The sequence below is a fragment of the Dasypus novemcinctus genome, chromosome 2 (assembly GCF_030445035.2).
Source record: "Dasypus novemcinctus isolate mDasNov1 chromosome 2, mDasNov1.1.hap2, whole genome shotgun sequence".
Classification (NCBI taxonomy): domain Eukaryota; kingdom Metazoa; phylum Chordata; class Mammalia; order Cingulata; family Dasypodidae; genus Dasypus; species Dasypus novemcinctus.
Genome location: NC_080674.1, coordinates 29,049,653 through 29,074,821, shown reverse-complemented (window position 1 = coordinate 29,074,821; position 25,169 = coordinate 29,049,653). Strand labels below are relative to the sequence as shown.

At 32.4% G+C, this 25,169-nt stretch overlaps 1 protein-coding gene across 2 annotated transcripts in view; it reads left to right on the top strand.

Moving 5' to 3' along the window:
• CDH9 (cadherin 9) overlaps positions 1-22,770 on the top strand; it is a 134,710-nt gene extending 111,940 nt beyond the window's left edge. For both annotated transcript variants that reach the window (XM_004461428.3, XM_023589655.3), the window contains exons 5-12: positions 375-542; positions 3,080-3,267; positions 4,556-4,809; positions 13,416-13,552; positions 14,027-14,148; positions 16,803-16,920; positions 17,035-17,286; positions 21,441-22,770. In XM_004461428.3, coding sequence (XP_004461485.1) covers positions 375-542; positions 3,080-3,267; positions 4,556-4,809; positions 13,416-13,552; positions 14,027-14,148; positions 16,803-16,920; positions 17,035-17,286; positions 21,441-21,928 — 1,727 coding nt within the window. In that variant the 3' untranslated portion in view covers positions 21,929-22,770. The remainder of the gene's footprint in view (positions 1-374; positions 543-3,079; positions 3,268-4,555; positions 4,810-13,415; positions 13,553-14,026; positions 14,149-16,802; positions 16,921-17,034; positions 17,287-21,440) is intronic.
• Positions 22,771-25,169: the final 2,399 nt, after the last annotated feature.

Here is a 25,169-nt window from a genome sequence, read left to right as displayed (position 1 = left end):
TTATTGTATTTATATTTAAAGCTCTGTCTCAACAACTTCACAGCATATTATGTGACATAGTAAATACTGAAAACCCAAAAAAGGTGTGAAAATAATCAAAATTAACCAGCCTATTCGTCTAAAGTATGTTTGATGAAAAAGATACATTTTTTTAAAATCAAAAGATAAACTACTTTAGCAAAACCTATTCCCTGAACAATAGCTATAGTAGAACCCCTTTGATTCTGAGAATTATGTTAAATTAGAGACTGAAATAATTACATATTTATACCAGCATTTATCTGCTTATGATTAACATCCTTAAAATAGGTCTTACGTAGGTTAAAAAAATTCAAGGATTAAATTGCAAAACATTTGCTTTCTGTCCCCGTAAGGTATAATAAGAACTGCATTACCAGACATGAGCAGAGAAAACAGAGAGCAGTATCAGGTGGTTATACAAGCCAAAGACATGGGCGGGCAGATGGGAGGCCTTTCCGGAACCGCGACGGTGAATATCACGCTGACTGACGTCAACAACAACCCTCCTCGATTCCCTCAGAGTAAGGAGTTTCAGTGACCTCATGTTGAAAATTTTCTCGCATGCACCTCGAACAGGTTTAGTAATTTAATTTAATTTAATTTAATTTAATTTAATTTAATTTAATTTTCTAAGAAGCATACACACAGGCAAATACACAAAAAAAGAAAAAAGTAAAGAAAATAATTCACACAAATTGAAACTTTGGGATGATCGTTTTCATTTCATTTTTGGAGTGGGTGATGGGAGAAAACAAGTACACAAGTTTCTTCCCGCAACATTAATTACCCTCTCCTGCTTTCGAGTTAATCGTTTTCCAACATCGTCTCTGACCATTTTGTACTCACTGTCTCAATTCTTTCTTGGTTAGGAGTGTGGGCTGTCACTAGGAATGCCTCAGTTTTCTCCTCTGTACTTAAGACTATAACTCCTTATTTCATTGATTCTAAAACACAGCCTTGTTCATATTTTAATATCTATGACAACAAATATATTGAAATTAATGCAACTGAGTTTAATCGAGAGTGATATTTTACTTTCTTAGAGTTAAGGTATTCCTTGGATGTGATGGCATCTTAGACATAATTTAATACAGTATTATTTATGTTACTAAATTGTGAGGATTAGTTTACTTAATACGTCTTCACTCATTTCCATTTTAGGTATATATATTAAGCCATGAACATTTTGCATACCATAAGGTCCTACAAATTTAGATTCTAATTCTCTGCTAAAGATGCTCTTATTTTGTGATGAATGAGAGTATAAAAGACCCTATAGCCAATGTTCAATTAAGGGTTCTCAGATTTAAATTTTTGATATTTATTTGCTTAAACATTTTTCCAAACTAATTAAATTAAAAATATTTGGTGATTCAACTTCGACTGAGTGGATAAATGCATGTTATAAATATTAAACAGAAAGGTATTGATGAGAAAATGAATACTATGTTTAAAAGCTTAAACCTTACATTCAATTTCATAAAATATAAAGTGAAATCATATGATTTGATGAATTCTCAAATGACTTGCAAGTGTATAGATCTATGACGTATTACATTTTAGCAAATGGTTTGGAACTATAATAGTAATAATAAAAATTCTCAAAGACCAGACCCTGAACTAAGTCTATTACATTTATAATACCGTGTAATCCTCATAACAACTCCTAGAATTAATTACTAGCATTTCCATATTTATTTTATAGATGAGAAAATCAAAGTTGAGAGAATTTAACTAATTTGCCTACCATTGAACTTTAAACCCAGGAGTTTGATTTATAAGCCCATATTTATCAAAACTAAGCAAATTGGGAAAAGAATAGTCTTCCAAATATAAAAGACTTAGTTTTGCATTATGATTTTTCCAAGTCTATGGATTTCCTTTAGTTATGCCCCTGGGAATAACCTACCTTGGTCCTTAGAGTACTGCTATAAGGATTCAACAAATTAGCATAGGCTGCCTTAGGATTTTACATGAATTCATATGAAGTTCAGGACTTAGTAAATGTTTACAAAGATTTCTGACTTTGATTCACAATTTCTTTGTATAATTTTCCCTATGGGTCTTGGCCAGAAAGTCACAACTTAAAATGCTTTCAGGTATGGCAGAATGTAACATAATATTCACCAGATGTGCAGAAAACAGAAGAATCCATACCAAGGTTAAAGTTATTAAAATTAAAGCATATAAGGGAAAAAGAATGGTTGTGTGTGGAAGTATTTTTCTGTTCCTGAATTAGAGTATAAGAATGCATGCATGTTCCTCCAAAAAATTGAATGTAAGTAAAAAATGTATAGTGGCAATACTGAAAGCCCAGATAAGCAGTAAATAATTGGTTTCCTTCTTTTTTTTTAAAGATTTATTTCTCTCCCTTCCCCCCACCCCGCCCCAGTTGTCTGTTCTCTGTGTCCATTTTGCTGCATGTTCTTCTTTTGTCCCCTTCTATTGTTGTCAGCAGCAAGGGATTCTGTGTTTCTTTTTTTTTGCGTCATCTTGCTTTGTGAGCTCTGTGTGTGCCATGCCACTCCTGGGCAAACTGCACTTTCTTTCGCATTGGGTGGCTCTCCTTACGGGGCGCACTCCTTGTGAGTGGGGCTCCCCTATTCAGGGGACACCCCTGTGTGGCAGGGCACTCCTTGCGTGCATCAGCACTACACATGGGCCAGCTCCTCACGGGTCAAGGAGGCCCGGGGTTTGAACCGTGGACCTCCCATGTGGTAGACAGACACACTATCTATTGGGCCAAGTCCACTTCCCTCCTTATCTTTTTAAGTCAAAAGTTCTGGAGACTGACTTCTGTCATCTATTGTCTAAATATCCTTGGGACATTCATTACATCTTTTCAGGACTTATATTTCTCATTTACAAAATAAGAGTACTCCACTTTCATAAATTATTTTCCATTTCAATAAATCTAAAATTACTGACAATTTATAATTCAGATTGAAAACTCTTCCAATTGAAAGTAAATATATTTAAATGAAAAGGGCAGGTGAAATGAAGATTTTTGTTATCTTAAGACAAAATGGCAGCAAAACAGCTCTGATTTCATTTACAGGTACTTATCAGTTTACTTCTCCTGAGTCAGTACCTCTTGGAACCCATATTGGGCGAATAAAAGCCAATGACCCTGATATGGGAGAAAATGCTGAGATGGAATACAGCATTGCTGAAGGCGATGGAGCAGACATGTTCGAAGTGATCACTGACAAGGATACACAAGAAGGGGTCATAACTGTCAAACAGGTTCCTTTTGCTGTCTTCATTTATTCATTTAGCACTCTAAGGTTTATTTTTGCTTTTCAGTTAAAGGAAGAAAAGCCTGGCATTTATTTTCCCATCCTTTACATGCTTTCTATCTTTCATATGAGCAGGAATAATTGAGTTTTCACTTCAAGTAAGTTAAGCATCTTCATTTACGTAAAGTGGTACAAAACTTCAACTGTGCATTTAGACAACAATCAAAACTAATGTTAGATTAATCTCAAAAGCACTTGTTTTATATTTCTCCATGAGAGAAAGAGTCACGCAGCCATCACTGTTGCTTCATGCACGATTCAAAATATTTTAATTATAAGTGAAATGGTTTATTCAAAGAGGTAAGATTTGTGGCGTGTGGAGTGGGTAGAGTTCAATGGTTGAGTGCATACTTCCCATGTATGAGTTTGCGGGTTCAATCTCCAGTATGTCCAAAGGAAAAAAGCCCAAAAATGTACTTACCAAATCCAATGGATGTGTCATGATGATGGGAATGAGTGTTGCTGGGGGGAGGAGAAGTGGGGTGGGGGGGTGGGGTTGAATGGGACCTCACATATATATTTTTAATGTAATATTATTACAAAGTCAATAAAAATAAAAATTAAAAAAAAAGGAGATTTAAGACGTGATGATGCTGTATGCTTTATGGTTTTGCTTTTTTTAAAATTTTTGCTTTTGAAGAAAATTTGGGAGAAAATTCTGAAATTTTACATATAATAACCTAGCTAAATTTGCACTATTTTATATAGTCCTGGTTTCTCGCATTTCATTTACACTAGCTCTTTGTAGTTCTCAGATTAATGAAATATAAATATTTTTTATTCTTTTTAAAATACCAGTTTTAGAAATTCAGGACCTAAGCAATCAACTTGTAGGAATAATTGTTATACCTCTTTGCTTTTTTATATCTTACCTTTGATTTATATTTGCATCTAAATTTAATACTACTGGTGCTACATAATCTATACGTCCATTATATAATATTTAATTTACCTGAGACCACTAAAAAGCCAAAGTACACTTCTAAGTGGGAATTAATCTTAATGTATATACCATTACATTTAGTTATTTCCCTATAAATAAGTATAAAGCAAAACAAATGTTCACTACTTTAACATACCTATGAAACAGTAATTAGGTAAGCTATTTAACCATAATTATTGCCACCATCAAAAGAGCTCTTATTAAATTTTGAAATTATCTTCCATCTGTATGTCTTCTATCTCTATGTCCTCGATATTATGTTAATTTTTTTAAAAATTTTATTTAACTCTAGAATTTGGATTTTGAAAACAAGATGCTGTATTCTTTAAGGGTGGATGCAATTAACACTCACCCAGATAAACGATTCTCACACCTGGGACCTTTCAAAGACACAGCCATGGTCAAAGTATCTGTGGAAGACATAGATGAGCCTCCTGTGTTCAGCAAATTTTCTTACTTGATAGAAGTAGATGAAGATGTAAAGGAAGGCAGCATCATTGGGCAAGTTACAGCATATGACCCGGATGCCATGAACAATTTAATAAAGTAAGTATTTCATGAAAATGTATGATAGAAAAATACTCATTTTCACACTATTTGCATACTGTGTGAAAAATGTAATATTGAACAGTATATGACCAATCCAAGAAATATCAGCACAGCCTTCTATAGCATAAACCATTTGCTCTGTTTTTTCTAGTGCTCTGGAAATGTTATAGCATTTGATTCTTATCGCTCTACAATATAGATCCTATACTTACAACTTTCTGCAGATCAGACTGAGGCACTTAGCTATTAAATAACTTGCTCAATAGTTAGTAAATGGCAAGTTGAGTTTTAGAGCCAATCAGTCTGACTCCAGAATCGCTGAGTTTAATTCCTTGCTCTTGAGGCAATTCCTTTGGCTTACCCACAATTTAAATAATCTATGTAAATATTCACTATTTCTTATTGTCTATAGATAGAAATAATCTAAACAATTTAAAAGTAGTTTCTGTAGAAATGCTGTTGAGATGCCTTGAAAATGTCAAAATATGTTCTTATGGAAATAATCAATAAGCATAACATATAAAAATTTTGGAAAAACAATATATTAATTTTATTTCCATAAGAAAATTGAATATTATCTAAGGACATTAATAATATTTTAGGCAATAAGAACTAAAAAATATTAACAACATAGTATAGCATTATTTAACATTTTTCCAAAATTTGATGATTATATTTGCCATGTAAAATCTTGCAAATATTCCAGAAAATTAAAATGATTTTTATGTGAGTATTAAGGAAAACAAATAAAGATACGATATAAATGGATAAATGGTGTGGTAGATTGGGATGGGTGTATATATTGAAAAGACAGAGGACTGGAATAAGATAGACAAAATTCATTGTCTGTTAAATGTGTAGCTAGCAAAATGCCTAAAATTCCACAGTGTTTAAATTTTTTTAACTAGGAAAAATAAATGGCTGAATTATTGGTGGTCGTTTTTTCCTAAAATTCATATCAGACTACCACACATAGAAAATGAATAAGAGCAATTATACATGTATAATTAACTATTTAATTTACATTTAGGACATAATGCCTATTCACCTGTGTTAATTCACCGAAGATGTTTAATGAAATATCTCTTAATGAAGATTTAACTTGTTTGTGGGATTAATATATTATTGAGTATATTAACCTTTGCACTAAAGAAACAATCCATAAATTTTTAGTTGGAACAAGAGTTATATTAGCTTGAAATATTTGGTCAATTTTAGGTTAATTATAATATAATTCACTGAATTTAAAAAAAAATAAAAGAATGTGTTCAAATTATGTTTTTGCATATTTTCAATATCATTTTAAAACATGAATTCTAATAATCCCAATGCTTAAATTATTTACTGACAGATTATTTTATCCATATATGGAAACTATATTAGCTTTAAAATGTACATTCTATTTTAAATAAACTACTTCATGGAAACAAATAAGCAATCTAGTTTTCCATAGACTATGGATATTTTATTAGCTTTTACATATTCAAAAAAAATGATTATTTGTATTTTGTTGAAATGGTGCAGGGATGGTTTAATTTAGCATCCCTTGTATGTAGACTTTTTCAAACAGCAACAAAAAAGAAGTTTAAAAAGATTTCATATTCTTTACAATATTGAAATGGATATAAATTCACATTATGTTAAAAAAAAAGAGCGCTAGCCTAATAGCTATAAATACTCAATAACTGTCTTTTGATATTTTTAGCAGATTCTAAAAATGTAGTCAGTGTTATCTCTGCCTTCATTCTTTTTAGTATTTCTTGCATCAAATACTTATCATCAAAATTCAGTTTTAAAAATTGCTGATGACAAATTTAATGCATATTTTGTCCTCTATATATTAAACATATGGAATATAATTTAAATGTTACTTGCATCTGATTCTTTCAACTGTGACATTTCTGGTTTGGTTTAATTGATAGATTTTTCTTCTCTTTCTGCAGTCACATTTTCCTATTTCTTTGCACACCTACAATTTCTTATTGGATGTCAGACATTGTAGCTTTTACCATGTTTGGCACTGAAGTTTTTAATAAAAGTTTTTGAGGTTTGTTCTGATGTGTGCTTACATTGTCTGATATAGCTTTATACTTTTGGATCTTGCATCTGTGCTTCATGACCTCCAAAGGTGACTTTAGTCAAGGACTAGTTTTGCTCTATTAATTAAGATTTTTAACAGACTACCAGAAGCCCTGTTAATGTTGTAGTTTTTCACTCTGGGTGATGACAATTGGAACTATTTCTGATCACGTGCCATCTCCCAGTTTTTGCTCCCCTAAACTCTTTTGATGAGTTACTTTTGTGGCCTCGTGCGATCTTCTCTCAAGGCACGTTCTTACCTATTTCTCTAGAAACTCGTCTGTAGTACTATAAAGCCTGCAAATGCTAGCCAGCTAAGTCTCCCTCAACACTCAGCATTTTCTCTTTATCTTAGAGAGACTGTCAGCCTCAATATGGGTTTCTACTTCCTTCGTTTTGGTCTGGAAACTACGCAATACAACTGGGGAAGTTTTTAAGGCTCATTTATTTTTCTCTTTTCAGAGTTTACTCTCTTTGTTTTCTGGTATCCCATGCTTTAAAAATCATTGTTTCATATATGTTCCTGGGTTGTTTCTTTTTTTAGGGTGATGAGGTAAATCCAGTTCAATTTTTTCCAACTTGTCAGAAAAAGAAGTTTGAGAAACAGATTTAAACATTGTTTCTGATCATATAATTGTAGTAATTCATTTAGAAAACATGGATGACACAGGAAATCATGTAGCAAATAAGGTATCTACAATAGAGACTTGGGCATTAATTTGCTGCACTTCATTCAAGTATTCCAACTTTCAATTTATTTATTCTCAGTATTAGTCAGCCCAAGGGGTGCTGATGCAAAGTACCAGAAATCTGTGATTTTATAAATGGTATTTATTTGGGGTAGAAGCTTATAGTTACAAAGTCCTAAAAAATCCAACTCAAATACGAGAAGAGGTACTTTCTGACCCAAAGTCTGCTGTCATGTGTTCACGGAAAATGGTAGATGATATTTGCCATGGTTCAGCCTTCCTCTTCGCTCTAGGCTCCATGGATCTAGCTTTTACCAATCTCAGTGTAGTCTGGCATAAAGCTTGTCTCTCTTCCCAGGGCTCATTTCTTCCCAGCCTCAGCTGCTCTGTTCTCTGCACAAGGTCTGTAAATTATCTGTAAATTATCAGGCTAATGCCTTATCTTTCCAAAGGGCTCCAGTGTCAAAACCAAGTTCTCTCCTCTGCCATGTCATTTTCTGTGTATCTACTTCTCTGTGAGTCTACTTCCATGTGAGAGTCTAAGTCCACCAAGGGGATAGGGACTCAATCCTGCATGCCCTAGTGATGTCATGGAATCAAAGTGCTAATCTTAAAAGAATTTAATCAAAGACATCTCAGCTGAATCTAATACAATCAGAGGAATATCAGCCCAGAGGAACAGACCAGTTTATAAACATCATCAGCATCTCTTCTTGACATTCATAAATAAGATCAACTGCCACATTCACTATCTCATTTTTATACAGTTGAGGTAATTCTATACTTAATATATATAACTTGAATATTTTTATTTATTATGAATAGCTATTAATGTCGTTAAACCTATTAATAAACTTATATTGTATAAATAGCACACTATCATATAGTTGACATGCCATTTATGAATTAGTGCTCTTTTGATGAAAATTCAGATTGTTTGGAGATTTTATATATGTGTGCATATGTGAATATATTGGAGTAAATTTCTGGATTAAAGGATGGTAGAAAAATCTGAAATCTTGCTTCTCAGTGTTTAAAATTTTTAAGTTTCAAGTTCTCCCCCAAACCTGTGTCTTTTATACCAAATCTTGGAGAAACAATCAAGGAGAAACCTTAGTTTCAACTGTAATTTCTCAAGAATTACGATAAAGGAAAGGAAAATAATAAGGGAACAAGATATTCTCAGATTGTTTCCCTCAAACTACACCATCTAGGTATACCTAAGGTCATACCTGAAGACATAGCATATAGACTGATTCCTGTAAGCATCCAAAAAATGGGTTTAGATACCCAATTATAGCGTGCAGAAAAACCAGCAACAATTCAACAAGGATGCACTAGTATAACCTGGGACTGTTTTGTTTTGTTTGTTCTGATGGTATCTAGAAGGATCTCTGATCCCCAGAGCAGAAATAGTCTGTGATAAATTTCATGGAGGAACATTTTCCCAGGGAGAAGAACTGGGAATGAATTCTCAACCACCAGTAATGCTATTAATCAAATATAGTTTCTGAAATACATCTGCCACTGACAACATGAGATTATCTTTACGATTAGCAGCTGTTGTCAGCTCCACTTCACCTCATTAGTAATCATGTATCTTCCAAGTTATAGGGTTGTTTATAGCTTTACAGGTTCTGAAAGAACATGTTGCCTCATTTCACATCACTTATATGCACAACATATTTAAAGTTCAACGATGTTTAGAAGGAATTCTTTCTACTGCTGTCAAACTAAGTATTAAGTAATGAAACAAATTAGCTGGCAAAGAATTTAGTTGTGCCTCAATAAAATGTACATTATCTCATCATTAACTGGGAAAGGAATGTTCATTTATAGATCGCAGTGCATCTCTAGTATTTTCTTGATTTTACTGCAGAGAATACAATAATAGTATTTAAAAATAATGCTGTTAATCTCTGTAAACATTGAACTACTAGTTCAAATGGAATTATAGGTAATTTCATTCTATTACCACATACCCTTTTGGAAGGGGAATAATGGATTCAGAGTTCTAGACAAAAATCACATTTCTGGAAAGCAGTAGTGGAGCAGAAGGATCAAGTGCTTCACCTAATCATAATGACTTAGGCAGTAAAAGGAAGTACCAGCAATCCAGTAAAAGAAAAGGAAGGCTATCTTTGACATGTTTCTTCCTACTGCTGATTTGTTCCCTTGACTGTAAACTTAGCTTAGATGTTTTCCTGCAGTGTAAAAAGACAGGGATCTCCTATGTGCTTGACTGTTAAAGTGGAACCTAAAAATGAAAACCAACCAAACAAAAACTAGAGTTCTGCATCTGCAGGTTCAGTTTTACCATGCTCTTTTTCACTTGTTATTTACTCTATAAATGATTGGACCCTGTCCTTGCAGAAGGTATATATAAAAAAATTATGCCACTGGTCTTTTTTTTTAAACATTGTTCAAAATTCAATGTAGGGAGATCAATAAAATATTGTTATTTTAATAGACCGTCTGCTGGAACATAGAGATAGCTTTGTTCTGCTTTAAGTGTTTATCAGGCACTTTCTGGTCATTTCTTGTAATCCAATGTATTTATTATTAATATGTAAACCAGAACATCCTATTCTGTTTTAAAATAGAACTCTGGCTACTAAATAAGTGAAAATTATTTCTGGGCCTTGACAAATTATAAAACATCATGTGCACTGGGGAGAGTTTTCTGAATATAGACAGGGAATTTGCAGTGTTAATGTTAAGTGAGGTATTTCTAAATCATCAAGGTAATTCTCCTTCATAAATTCTTAATTTGACAAACAGTACTTTTCAAGGTTGAACCTAAGATTAGGTTAGGCAGAAGCTCAGGACTATTTGTCTAGGGCAAGAGAATCAGAACTGTACTTTTATAATGTTAGAATTGTTAGCTACTCCTCATTCATAGTAGTCCCTATGCTCGTTACCAAGACAAGTAGCAATTGGGACAAAGAAGCATTTTCATTTTCCACCTTTGGCTTTGATAAAATAAGGAAGAAATCCAAGATCTATTCAGCTAGAATCAGTTATGAATAACTATTGATCTCTCTAATAATAGAGAGAAATATTTACAGGAGAATATTGTGAATTGTCTTTATTTAACTCATAGATGTGATCGAGTCATACTCATATTCTCTTACTTTGTTTTCTCTTTATTTGTTTTAGGTTTGTTTTTATTCATAAGCAGAATTTTGTATAAATATTTTGGGAATAAAACTTTTTTATTTTAATTTTTCAATGACTTTCTCATCTTTTCTCTTAAATACCTTGTAAAGGAGATTTGGTCCCAAAAGTAAATAAAGTCCACATTAGGAACAAAATTGTAGGAGAGTCGATGCCTACAGGTAGGAAACAAAATACTTTTGTTTTATTTGGATGGAAAAGCAATATGAGACTGGAAGGAAAAAAGTTAATATGATGGCCATCCTCAATTTTACTAATGTAATAGGTATTTTAAAAACTCATCTCTATAACAGATCCTTATCTAAGAATGAATTCTTGCCTAAAACCCAAAATTACTTTGCTTCAAAGAAATGCTTTGTATTATATATTCTAAAATGCATCATTATAGATTTCTATGTATTTATTTTTAGATCTGTGTTCCTAATTATCATAGATATCTTTAGGATTTCCCATTCCAAAATTATAACTATGCTTACGCAGTAATAATATTGAGATTTGGGAAGATGCCTAAGAATAAGAATGCAAAGTTTTTAGCTGTTTCACCCTTGTATGAAACCCCAAATAGTTATTTCATCAGTCTGAATATATTCTTTGGAGCATTATCCTTGACCTTGAAACAATAACTTAAAAAATTTAGAAAATAAATTAGGCAAACACTGTCATGGACTATATTAAATTGTTAAAATTGTTTTCAAGATATTAATTTACTTACTGAATCATTTAACTCAGCTCATGTTTTACAAACAAAATCACGTCCTTAATTAAAACAGTGCAATCAAAATTAAATTTTAAAATTGCCAGAATTTAGATAAAAGTATTTTAATTCTACTTCAAAAACAAGTGTTGTTATTTTCCAGTGTTTAGAAATGTAAATATTGATGACACTTATGCTTATCAAAGCCAGTGCTGGATATTGAATATATTATAGATTTATACTCAGTAAATCCAAAATTTCATTTGCTAAGTGTCTTTAATATAAAATCTACAAAAATGAGAACTGCATCAGATACAGATTAGTCTGTGAGTTGTTTATTGCTCCTCCTTTTCTGTCCCTTCTCTATCACTATATCCCACAGTCTAACACCTGGCTACCCAAAGCCTGATCCATAGACATGCAATATAGAATATACGTTAGAGTTTGCAGGAAATTCAGAGTCCCATTTCCCATACCGGACCTACTGAATAAGATTTAGCTTTTAAACAAATTCCCGAGGTGATACCTTTGAATATTAATGTTTCAGAAGCACTTATTTTCCTCAGTTAACGTTTGAGCATACTCACTTGGCTCTGTTAAAGGATCAAGACCAAGGATGTCAAACAGATATAAAAATATTAGCTATCACAGCAAAATGTAGCCTGATGTAACTGAAGGATTTTTATATAAAGTAGCCTATTAAAAATAAAAAATATATATTTATTTTTAATTTAATATGAGTTTTCCATCCCTCCTGTAAAAACTTACCATAACCTTAGTGGCTTAAAACGACACACTTATAATCTTACAATTCCGTAAGTCAAAAGTCCAAGGTAAATCTTGCTGGGGTGAAATCTGTATCGGTGCAGGCAGGGCCACGTTTATATGGGCTGTAGGGGAGAGTCCCTTTCACTGCTCAGTCAGGTTGGAAGATTTCAGTTCTTTGTTGTTGTGGGACTGAAGACCCATTCCCTTGCTGGGTGTCAGTTGAAGGCCATTCCCAGTTTATAGAGGCTGCCTGTATTCCTTGGCTCCTGGTGCCCTTCATCCATGGGCTTAGCCACCAAAAGGGGCCAAATCCCTCCCACGCTTCAAGTCTCTCCACTTCTTTTCTGTCACATCTCTGCCTTCTCTGTCACATCTCTGTCACATCTCTGCCATTCCTCTGCCTTCCTCTTCCTTAGTGGGCCCATCTGAGTGTTCAATAATAATCTCCCCTTCTCAGTGACCTTATTAACCCTAATCACATGTGCAAAACACTTTGGTCATGTAAGCTAATACGTTCACAGGTTCTGCGGATAAAGGTGTGAACATATTTACAAGAGTAGTTAGGGACATATTTTCACTACTATAGCGTGATACAGAGTTTACTGTGGCAGCATCTGTAGCCAGCTCTGCTGAGAAAGAGTTCCAGAAATCTCTGGGTAACATATAATTTCATTTTAAATTGAAAAAATGTAGTAATACCTTGGAGTAAGACCTTTTACTCAACTGTGATGTCCCCTGAAGACATTATTTCAAGAGCAGTGGTCTTTTTAACAGTTCACATACTCTGTGGACATCCTTCATATGTTATCATTGTTATTTTTAGTTTAATTACCACTTTTTTCCAATGCTATTGGTTTACAAAGTAATGACTAATGCCTTAATATATCTCAAATATTTCAATGGGCTTATGATAAGTGAGTAATATGTTACTAAAATTCACTTAAAATCTGCCACAAGAATTTATGGGTTTAAATAATGACTCCAAAGTATACTAACCATGGACTAGTAATAATGGAAGCAATCTATATTGAATTGTTTAAATGACAATTCTATTAACTAAACAACCAAGAAAGTTGCTAGCATCTCACAGATCATGTTTTTGTCAGATCATTGTGCGAATTCCCTATAACTTTCAGAAAGACTAGAATTAAAAATTATAAAGCAATGCATAGAATTATGTGTCTGTTTTCTGCCAGATACACGGTGGATCGGCACACCGATATGGATCGCGTTTTTAGTATTCACTCAGAGAATGGCTCTATTTTCACCCTGAAGCCCCTTGACCGAGAATCATACCCTTGGCACAACATCACCATAACAGCTACAGAAATAAGTAAGTTGGAGAAAAATCTACCTGAACATATTATGTTTCTCCTATTTTGTAAAATAATGGTTCTAGGAGATATCTTTTTCTGGAATAGAATTATTTTATCATTAGCAAAATCTGAGAGAAATGATTTAGGGGGTGTTCCATTTTTAAATTATTTTAATGGTTATCAAGTTATTTATTTTAAACTTAATTTTTTCAAACCTTACTGTAGGATAGTTATATAATCATAGATCGTAAAAATAAAATTTTAGTCTAAGGAAATTGCCTACTCTATCTAATATATCATCCTCAATCATTTTCTGCTCTTTTTATTGTGATTTCCATTTGGACCATGTAGCAAGCTGAAATATTCTTAAACAATCCGATCGAGAATGTGAATATTACAGAACTGATCTGTTGTTAAGTTACAAATGGGATAAATGGTATCACTGCTTCTCTGTAAATGAGACTGAAATCTTATACATGTTCTGCTTGCAGATAACCCAAAACAAAGTAGCCATATCCCTGTCTTCATCAGAATTTTAGACATAAATGACCATGCACCGGAATTTGCCACGTACTATGAAACATTTGTTTGTGAAAATGCAAAACCTGGGCAGGTAAATAAAATAGATTATTTAAATTTTTTTTTTAGATTTCTCTTTAAAATAGTAGATGAGAGTACATTAATTTATTTGCAATCTGTTGTCATTCTTCCTTGCCCCCTGTTTTTCACCCCTTACCAAATAAAATGATTTTTAAATGACAATTTTAAAAATTACTTTTATTATGGAAAATAAAATAGGGACAATTAAGCATACTATTTAATTTATATGGCTGGTATATGATGAATATTTCATATATAAAAAGCTTTAAACTGGATTCCTTATTATTCTGACACAAGTTATAGTAATGAATAGAATGAAAATAAAGAACATTATTTATTTTACTCTAAAACTATAATGAATGTTAAAGTACATTTGTATTTAAGTGCCATCTATTATTATTTTCTGTTGATATAGTCCTCAAGTGGGGAATAATTGAATTATTTCTATAAATATTAATAGATGCTCCTGAATAACTCTCTGCATAAGTCATAAAACAAGAAATACGCCTACCAAATATGTATGATCACCTATTTACTTGGGCAACATTAGATTTTAAATGTCTACCAATGCGTAAATATCCCATATTAGTTTTGAATTCCTACAAAATTATCAAGGTTAAATATATTCATAAACAGGTAGTCATTTTTTATCTTTATAATGTATAGATATTTTTACCCTTAGGATACTTGTTTTTCGTCGATTCATTTGAATTCTTGATATATGTAATAATATTAATAAAATCTAATATATTAACTAATTATAATTATTTTAATACAATATACTATTAGATTTTATGGCAACATTTTACACAGTTGGTACAAAACATGATTTTCTTATTAAAATTTTAAAAGTTAAAATTTTAAGTATATATATATATGTGTGTATATATATATCTTATATATATATTTCTGCTTCCACACAAAAAGCCCTCTTAACTTAGCCTCCCCTTCCCAAAACATTGCCAAAGATGAAGACTTGACACTTTCTCTGGCCCACATGCCCCCTTGTAGGAAAAGGTTTTTCTTCAAGGGTAACCACAAACTTCCTGCTGCCCCTTCCATGCCTTAACCATGAGCTCCGTCAGTATCTGACATTTCACGTCCATTGGTAGACCTGCCAGAACGGACTTCTACCTGGATTTAATGTTCTAGAAATACCAGCTCTGGTCAAATACCTGGTTATAAGCCATATCTTGCATGGTTAGTGCAAACTATATACCCAGGAGTATCCCTTGAGGCTGGCCCTGTAAACGAAGGGATTTGTGTTCTTTTATGTAAGCTCTTACCTTTGTTCAGTCTTCATATTCTTGTTTCCCATGTCTTACTAATAAGCTTATAAAATCATATATATATATTTATAGATACTGATATATAAATTCTCAAAACATGGTTAAACAATGGTCCATGTAATCACTTCAAGAAGTCAGAATCTTAAAATCAAAGAAAAATATTGTTTATGATTTAAAATATAACTACAAATTAGATTTATTATTTGATACCCAGGGCCAGTATTTAGAGGAGCACTAACATTAGATCTGATATAAGTTTTTTTCTTACATTTTGCTTCAATTTTCTAAGAAAAAATTAGTGCTTTAAATCTGTATTAATATCTAACACAGTCAGAAAGATGGTGTAAAGAAAACATAAGGTTACATGTCATTCTCCCAACAAAAAGAACAAAGTTATAGTTAATATCAAATTAAAGAAGAAAAGTATTGATTAGTGAGTATGCAGGCTATAGAAGGGCAAAAGACCTGGGACAATGTATAAATTAAATTACTCTAAAATTAAAATAATTATTCATCACTTAATGTTGTACTTTTATACCTGGAAGTGGCACAACTGTTTATTTTTGGAGAAAAGAGATCTGAAAGCAAGGGTAATTAAATGACTGTGATTTCATATCACACAGATGGTAGATCCAGGAATAAAAAAAACAACAGGCACCCCAATGAGTACTTTCGTGCTTTATCCAACATAAAATGGTCAATGGAATATTTCTGCAGTCTGTCATCCCGTCTTACACTATGGCATAGCTCTGACCCATATGGAGCACAGCAAAGGGGTTCTGTAATTCCCCAACTTCAAAATTGTTTTTACAAAACTATAGAAAGCATTTATTTATGTATGTACACAAACTTTGTGAATAGCATTAAAAGAAAAGCAAAATGTTTGAATAAAACATGTAGCATGATAGTAGCTATGTTGCTTCATAACCTTAAGTTGGTTTCTCTCACATTATATTATAAGTTCTTCACTTTGCCAAATGAATATTAATAGCATTATTAATCTGTAGGAAAGGTTGTTTTTAAAAGAAGTTTGTTCTCCCTTATGCACTTGAGAAAATTGTTATCTCATGGAGGCAACAAGTTGGAACCCACTTAAAACAAACTAGCTATTGCTTTAAAAACAATGTTCAGGATAGATAGTAATTAAATTTTTCTTTAATGTTGGACATGGATGGCAGGGAATCAGGTGATGATTCATAGAGATATTCTTTAAATTATTACTTGATAGACATTTTTCATTCTTTAAGTAACATAGAACCATAAAAATCCTTGGCAACATTTTCTGGAAAATTTAAAGCACACATACATAATTTAAAATGTATGGTAATTACAAAAGCATATCTGTAATATATTATTATAATTTATTTTTTGGTTCCAGTTGATTCAGACGGTCAGTGTCATGGACAAAGATGATCCTCCCCGAGGCCACAAATTCTTCTTTGAATCAGTGCCAGAATTTCCCCTCAATCCAAACTTCACCATTGTAGACAATAAAGGTATATCATTATTTAAAGTAAAATTTGTCAGTCCTGAGGGTGTACAATTAAAAACTACTCCAAGTTTGTTTCCACTTTCTCCTTGTTCTCTCTTTTTCTTCTCTTTTGTTTCAGATAATACAGCAGGAGTCCTGACTCGAAAAGATGGTTATAGCCGCAACAAAATGAGCACCTATCTCTTGCCAATTTTAATCTTCGACAATGATTACCCAATCCAAAGCAGTACTGGAACACTCACTATTCGTGTGTGTGCATGCGACAGTCAAGGAAACATGCAATCCTGCAATGCAGAAGCTTTGATCCTCTCAGCTGGCCTGAGCACGGGCGCTCTCATCGCCATTCTACTCTGTGTCATCATACTGCTTAGTAAGCAATGCCCTTCTGAATGCTAATTCTGCTTGCAAATGCTCACCCAGTGACTGCAAGTGCTTATCCAGGGATTGTGCACTGAATAGTGCTTTTCCCTATAGCTACAAATTACACCATTTTTAATTTTAAATAAAATTTTCCTTTTACTTTGGAAACAGAAATCAAATTTTTGTCTGTGGGGAGAGGTCTAACTTTCTAGAGTTCAAAAATCAAGAAGTAATAACCTATTTATATTATATCATATCATATCATATCATATCATATTATATTATATTATACATTGTATTTTATATTTATAGTGGTTATTGCTAACTAGTCATGGTAACTGTTCTAAGGATATTTGATATAATTGATTTAATCTTCACTTCATCTCTGTGAGGTAAATAGTTTTATTCTTATAAAGAAAAACTAAATAACTTGTCTGAAGTCACTCAAAAAGGAAGTGTTTTAGTCCGCGTTCAAATCCAGGTTGTTCTACTATAGAAATCTCTTTCGAATCATTTTTTAAAAAATTACTGTTACAAACAAAATGCCTGACAAATATTAAATTATGTAAATAAGATGTCTAATTGACAAATACATTAAAATTATTACGATAGCATAATTTTTCCATATAAATTGTTCTTTGTAAGTGCAATATTTCAAATTTAATAGTGACATTAAAGGTCTTTAAATATCCCTGTGGTCATAGCTAGCCCTACAGTGTTTTCTAAATAAAATCATGCATCCAACAGCAAATGTTTTATTTGAACTTACCTTTATAGAATACTATTAATTCAATTAAATAGTTGTTCCACTTTAAAACACCGCCCACCCCCCAATTGTTTCCATCAAATATTAGTTCAAAAATGCTCATACTTAGGGGAAGAAAGCTCGCCAAATTTATCTTTGAATGCTCATATGTGCTGGCACCATTTTTACTTAAAATCCTCTCAAGCTTATCTGGATGAAATCCCTCTGGCCGAATATCCTTGCGGGATTTCAGTGGGGGATTGATGCAAGTGAGGGGAAAAAAAAAAATTTGTCTCAGTTGAGATGATGCAACTATTTAGAAAAACATTTTTCTCAGGGTGTTTTAGAATGCACCTATCACTACCATCACCATTAGCAGACCCAACCTACCTGCTGCTAGCAAGTTCAGATCCATAAAAAAGAGTCAAATTTGACACACCCTGTTAGTTAAGTGCTACTGATTTCTTAATTCTTTTTTTTTTTCAGTTTGCTCAGGCAGCTTTATTTTCCTAATCTAGAACATGAAAATATGTATATTTCAGTTTGATTTTCGAATTCTGTATCAATGTAACACAGAAAGACAAGCAGGTATCCATGATGAACAAAAGACCTGCCACTGCAATAAATATTCAGATAGACTAACATTATTAAACTAAATTCTATGACATTTTTCTGTATACAGAAATCCTATAAGGTATCTTCTTTTATTCTGATAATATTGCCAAATTTCTGCCCTGAGCACTATTGAAGGCATGCCTTTCCTTTTTTTTTCCCTTCCCAAATTATTTCCTCAATGTAGAGTGAGTTTCTATTATTTTAATTAAAATTAGTTCTAATTCAGAAGGTTTCATTATCAAAAATTGCTAAAGCATTCTTGCTGTTATTTCAATTCTTTATATGAATGGCTAGCCATAATTACTGCATTTCAATAGTTAAGAAAATCTCTTTGCAAGATAGTTGGTGTTATCGCATGAGCAATAATATTTTTTTTTATTAATTTTTTTATTTTTTATTGACTTTGTAATAATATTACATTAAAAATATATATGTGAGGCCCCATTCAACCCCACCCCCCCACCCCCCCTCTCCCCCCCCCCAACAACACTCGTTCCAGAGTTTAAATAAAAGCAGTTCTTAGTTTATAACAATAATTGAAGGCAAAGTAAGGGAATAAAGTCTAGGCTAGAGCTCTTTGGTTCCACGAGTACCTTCAGTAATCTGATGAACCTTATAGACTTCCTTCACATAAACAGAAAAATATGCTATTTAATAAAGCATAAACGGAATGTCCTAGAGCAAGTCTAATGACTGCAAGAGTTAAACAAAATGATGGCTTGAGATACCTGTTATAACTCTAATCCAATACAAAATATCTCTGATTTATATTGGTTTCAGAGTCACACGTGCTGTCATTTTCGTTACAGTTTTTGCCTATGTTTGTAATGGAACCAAATGCCAAATTTCAGGTGTGGAATAGCAAAAATAATCAGCCACTTTTTAAAAATTCCTCTTCCTAGCCTCTCTGAATTCCACTCACATATACCATATTAATAACCCCAGTTAAGGGAGTTTAACTAGATAATTTTGACCCAGCAGAAGAGAAAAAATCTCAGATTCTGAGATAGCAAATAATACAGTGATGAAGAGAAAAAATCTCAGAACATATTCAGAGATAGCAAATAATAGAGTGATGAAACAAAATGATTTGATTATGTGGTTATTATTTTACTTTATTATTTTATAAATTAATTCAGTCAATATTAAATTTTAGAAAGAACTTTCTTTTGTTGCTACATTGCTCAACTTTGGTACATTTCCTAACTATCTTGGCCTTAATTAATTTTATGTTCACCATTTAATAGAAGAGACATAGACGTGCCTAATTTTTAATGATGAGTTTAAAAAAAAGTCTCCCGAACAATCCAGAATATAGCTCGGCACCCAAAATCCATATCCATGCAGTGACAATTAATTGAAAATGCTTTTAATGATTTTTTTTTTTTTTAGTCTTTCAACTGATTAGAAAAGAGCTGAGAAAAGCCTGTAGGCCAACATGAAAATACAGCTCTTTGTCTGGTCATAAAGGACCCAATGGCTATGTTAATAATATATACTCTCAATAACCACAAGGGGGCTTTGTTTGATCTAGGTACAAAACTTGAGAAAATGAATGATAAATTTTTGAACTAATGTTTTCTTATTTTCCAATGTAACATAAATAGTATAGACAAAACATTTAATTGGCTTAAGAGTAAGGAAAACCTGGCTTTTGTTTCTGCCCAGCAATGTTTATGTATTTTGGGGGATTTTTCTTTATTTAATTCCTACTTTTCTCATATATAGAATTAGAGATGTCCCATTTTCAGCAAATATATATATATTTGGAAAATCAAGTGCTTTTCTGCTTTTTTAATGTATTTTATACATTACAATCTGTCCATTATGCAAATGTTCCTTATAAATTAAATGTACAATAATTTAAATTCCAGTAATAGAACAACAAATACTATGTGTCAGAAAGTTCACAGTTTACATCACAGTATTCCATGATGTATGCAAGCAATAAAAACCAAATAGTAAGAGAGTAAGAGCACAGTGAATCCTTTGGTCCAAATTTTGAATCCATCATGGAAATTAAGGAAATTCTCAACAACAAGATAATATCTGAACTTTTGTAAGATGAGCACAAGTTAAAGAAAAGCATGAGTTTGAATTATTTTTTTTAATTTTATTTTTTAAATAAATTTTAATTTATTTAAAATTGAAATTAAAAAAGTCTTTAGAATCATATTTCAGATTTATCAGGAATTACCAAAGTCTTACATATAAGCAGACTTTGAAAACCAGTAGGAATAACTTTAATTGCATAGATATGATACATATAAATGTTAAACCGACCCATCCCTTCCCATACCACATATCAAATTATATACTACATAAATATATATACTTATGCAGTAACATATACATGTATATGTGTACATATTTGTATATATATGTAGCTATGTAGATACTCCCTTGAGTCATTAAGATAATGTTCATTTGTAGCTCAAATGATAACAATTTGAACTTCAGAATTTTAGCATTTGAAACAAATGTGCATTTGGGAGAAGTTTGGAATCAAGAACTTGTGGGTTGGATAAACGCAAAAGCCATCATTGAATGAAGCTTTTTCAATGCCATAGCCCCTAGGGAAGTGAGTCTTGAAAGTGAATTAATGACCCTCTGTAATCAGCTCCTTTATCAATCCAGAGCATCCAATCCCTGCCCAAGGCTTTCTCTTCTTGTATAGGATAGTTGCTCTTGATCCAAACAATCTTTACACCTTGCCAACCGTGCAAATTTTACACATAGAATTTTACCCTATTTTATTTACTCCTGTTTCATGGAATCTCACTAATTTTCTACTTTTTAAATAGTTTTAGTTGTGCTCTTCGCTGCCCTGAAGAGGCAAAAGAAGAAGGAACCTCTGATCATTTCAAAAGATGATGTCCGGGACAACATCGTGACCTACAATGATGAAGGGGGCGGTGAAGAAGATACTCAAGCTTTTGACATTGGCACATTAAGGAATCCAGAAGCAAGGGAAGACAGTAAACTTAGGAGGGACGTCATGCCTGAAACGATTTTTCAGATAAGGAGGACTGTGCCTCTGTGGGAGAATATTGATGTACAAGATTTTATCCATCGAAGATTAAAAGAAAACGATTCAGACCCAAGTGCACCTCCTTATGACTCCCTGGCAACGTATGCCTATGAAGGGAATGATTCCATAGCAGAATCCCTCAGCTCCTTGGAGTCTCTCACAGCAGATTGTAACCAAGATTATGATTACCTAAGCGACTGGGGACCTCGTTTTAAAAAACTTGCAGACATGTACGGGGGTGATGACAGTGACCGAGACTAAGTATTGTCTGACTTGATCACGATTAGTGCAAGAACTGTCTTCGTTACTACACTGGGTGGCCTGTACACTTTTCCTGCAAGAAAATAAAACAAAACTGAAATTACAAGGAATACATAGGTGGTGTCTTAGTAAAGGTTTGCTTAATTAGTAAGTTTCTGTGAATGAATACGAACTACATAGATATTTAAAATTAATAATAACCAATTCACCCTCTTTGCCTAACAATCTCTGAAGGAAAGTATATCATATCAATAACCAGTAAAAATGCTTAAAAGGCTTTTTGTGCCTTTTCTTAGCTATAATAACTTTATAAATGTTTTCTTAACTGATAGTCACCTTTACTATTATATGAAACATTGTACAAACTGCTTTGTAAACTAATATGGAAAAATATATCCCTAAAGGAATAGGAAGGACTATTATTGCCATTTTTATTAAGTTGAAAATTGTCTTTGTGTTAATTCATTCATATTTTTATAAATGTATATTTATATTTTTATATTTTTATGAAATAAACTAGTATTTATAAAAATAAATTTCACTTTATTTAATTCTTAGAGGTAGTTTGGATATCATGTTTAACAGAAATGTTTACATCTTTAAGTGTAAAACATGATTTACTCAGGGAAAAAGCAGCTAAGAAGCTGGGATTTGGGCCTAGAATGCAATGAGACTATAAACAGCTTTTGTACAGGTTGTGATTTTCTGTTTCAATCTCTTAAACATGGTTAAGTGTTTATTGTACCACTGATGTCTGACCAGCAATAGGATGTAAGACAAATGTACAATATAAAATATTATAAATACAGTTATGAATAATAAACTTTTAAGGTTTTTTTGCATAATTCTTTATTATTGGACAAACCAGTGGATTTTATCTGAGAGCAAGTGAGGTATATGTCAGTCATGTTAAGCAGATAAAAAAAAATCTAAATCAGTCTTCACCCACCAATACTATGGTTTTCAGAATAAGAAATAGTAGTTCTGATTTATTTCTTCCATGATCAGAAATTAAATGAAAGGTGTGTTCAGTTCTGGGCATTGTATTTAAACTATGTATCAACAAACTAATATTTTTGGGTTAATTGTTGATTTTACTGAGAAGATTCAAAGTCACTGAGTTTGGAGAACTCTTATAAAAACTAAGGACATGTACACTGGATTAAAGAAACCTAAAATGATATGACGGTTTACTAATGATTGGAATTGTCCAGAAAACAGAACACAGGCACTCTAAGACATGGGAAGGGGGGAGGAGTGAAAGGGAGAATTGGACACAGTAAATACTTGCAAATCTTTGACAGACTTTCTGCAGGAAACTGACTTTGTTTGGCCTGGAGAGGAAACCTAAACTGAAAGATGGAAACTTCACAGGAAGAACTGCATGTAATCCATTTCTGTGTGAAGAATTATCCCTTCCTTCCTCTTATACTACTCATCTGTTAAGGAGCAGTGTCATCCCACCGTGATTCTTAGTTGGAATTCCTTCCCACAGAATTTCACACTGACTAATCTCTTACCAAAACACCCAGTTTTAAGAGCAGATACCCAATAATGGGCAGGTGCTTACTTGTTCCACTATGTTGTCACTGTGTAAAATTGTTGAAGGCTGAGACTGTCCCAACAACTGCTTTTTATCATCAATATCTAACATGTATTAAAGATATAATTCAATGCTGAAAGTACTGGATATTTAAGTCATTTGAAGTTCTCTAATGATTAGAATTTTCCAGAAAATAGAAAGTAAATACCTTAGAAAGCAGTTAGCTTCCCCATTAATAGAGGTGGTTCCAGAATGGACTTGATAAATACTGGAAGGAGTTCCTTTATAATCATTTTATTCTATAATCACTAAAGGCATAAGTGCCATTATGTAATTAAATTTTACAAAGTCCTACACATACTGCAAGTGCAATGGCTGTGGTCAAAAAGTGTGTGGAGTTAAAGAGGGGGAATTGAAACTTCACATAATTTTCCTGAGTTTACCATACTTGAAATACCAAGAGCAGTACAACAAGACAAGCTACTATTACTATGAGAATAGTAGACAAGCTACTATTACTATGAAAAAATTATACTGGTTCAATAGAAAATAAATTAATTTTTTATCTTGATTATGAAGAGATATTAATTTGACTACTATTTTTTTGGCAATTAACTAATGAAGTTATTTTCGTAGTTCTTCCTTTCCTGATATCAGAATGAGTTCTTATAAGAAGGACAGAACTCACAGCTTTCCTATTTGTTCAAAGGTCTATTATTGCTTTCACTATAAATCAGTGAGTTTGATTTGACTAAATAAATTTTCTGATCTGTTTAATGATAACATAACCTATAATCAAGTTTTCCAATAATCTTTGAAATTCTCATAGGGAGAATAATTCATTCTGGAGACAGAATACCAGGTTTTATATATCATTACTGGTAAACTAAATACATTTTTAAATTTCTTCCCAAAAGTAGATATAATATTTACCTGTTGTGTTTCAGTAATTTTACTTAACTGAATATATACAATATACACAATAAATGTTACTTCCCATCACTTGATTCTATGGACCATGAAGTTGGTAAAATTTGAAAATAATGAAATCTTAATGTGTATTTACTTTCCAAACAAAATATAATTAGCTTCGACTATTGAAACTTGATAGAATTAAATTAAATCAGTTGTGTAACCATTATTCCATTGTTTTATTCTTAATTTCAACAATTTCCGCATAATATCATACACATGCATATTTATAGCTGATTTTTTTTCAACATGAGGAACTTACCCACTTTTTTTAATATATGCATACAGCCTTGATAATATTACAGTCATTCCTGCTCTCAGGTACTGTAATAGATTTCACAGACTTAAATATTCAATTTAATAAACAAAACAAACCAGCATTAACAACAAAAGCAAGCAAAGAAACAAAAAAAACAAAAAAGCAGAAACATCTTACCTTTTATCAACTGATTCAAGTTGATCACTGCTTCCACTTTGGTATAAATATCATAATTTATTTCCATGACTCTCATTCTTTTGGTTATCCTTCTACTCTAAAGTCCATTCATGCTCAGTCTCCTTCACTAATTGCTTCTCTTCTAATTCTTCATTTTGGAGTAGCCCAGTGCTATGTCATAGAGTCTTTTTTTCTCTGATTAAATTCTGGCCTTGTTGATCTTACCCATTCTCTTAGTTTAATTTATGTATGTATAGAATATATATGAATAGTACATAGAGAAAGGGCAT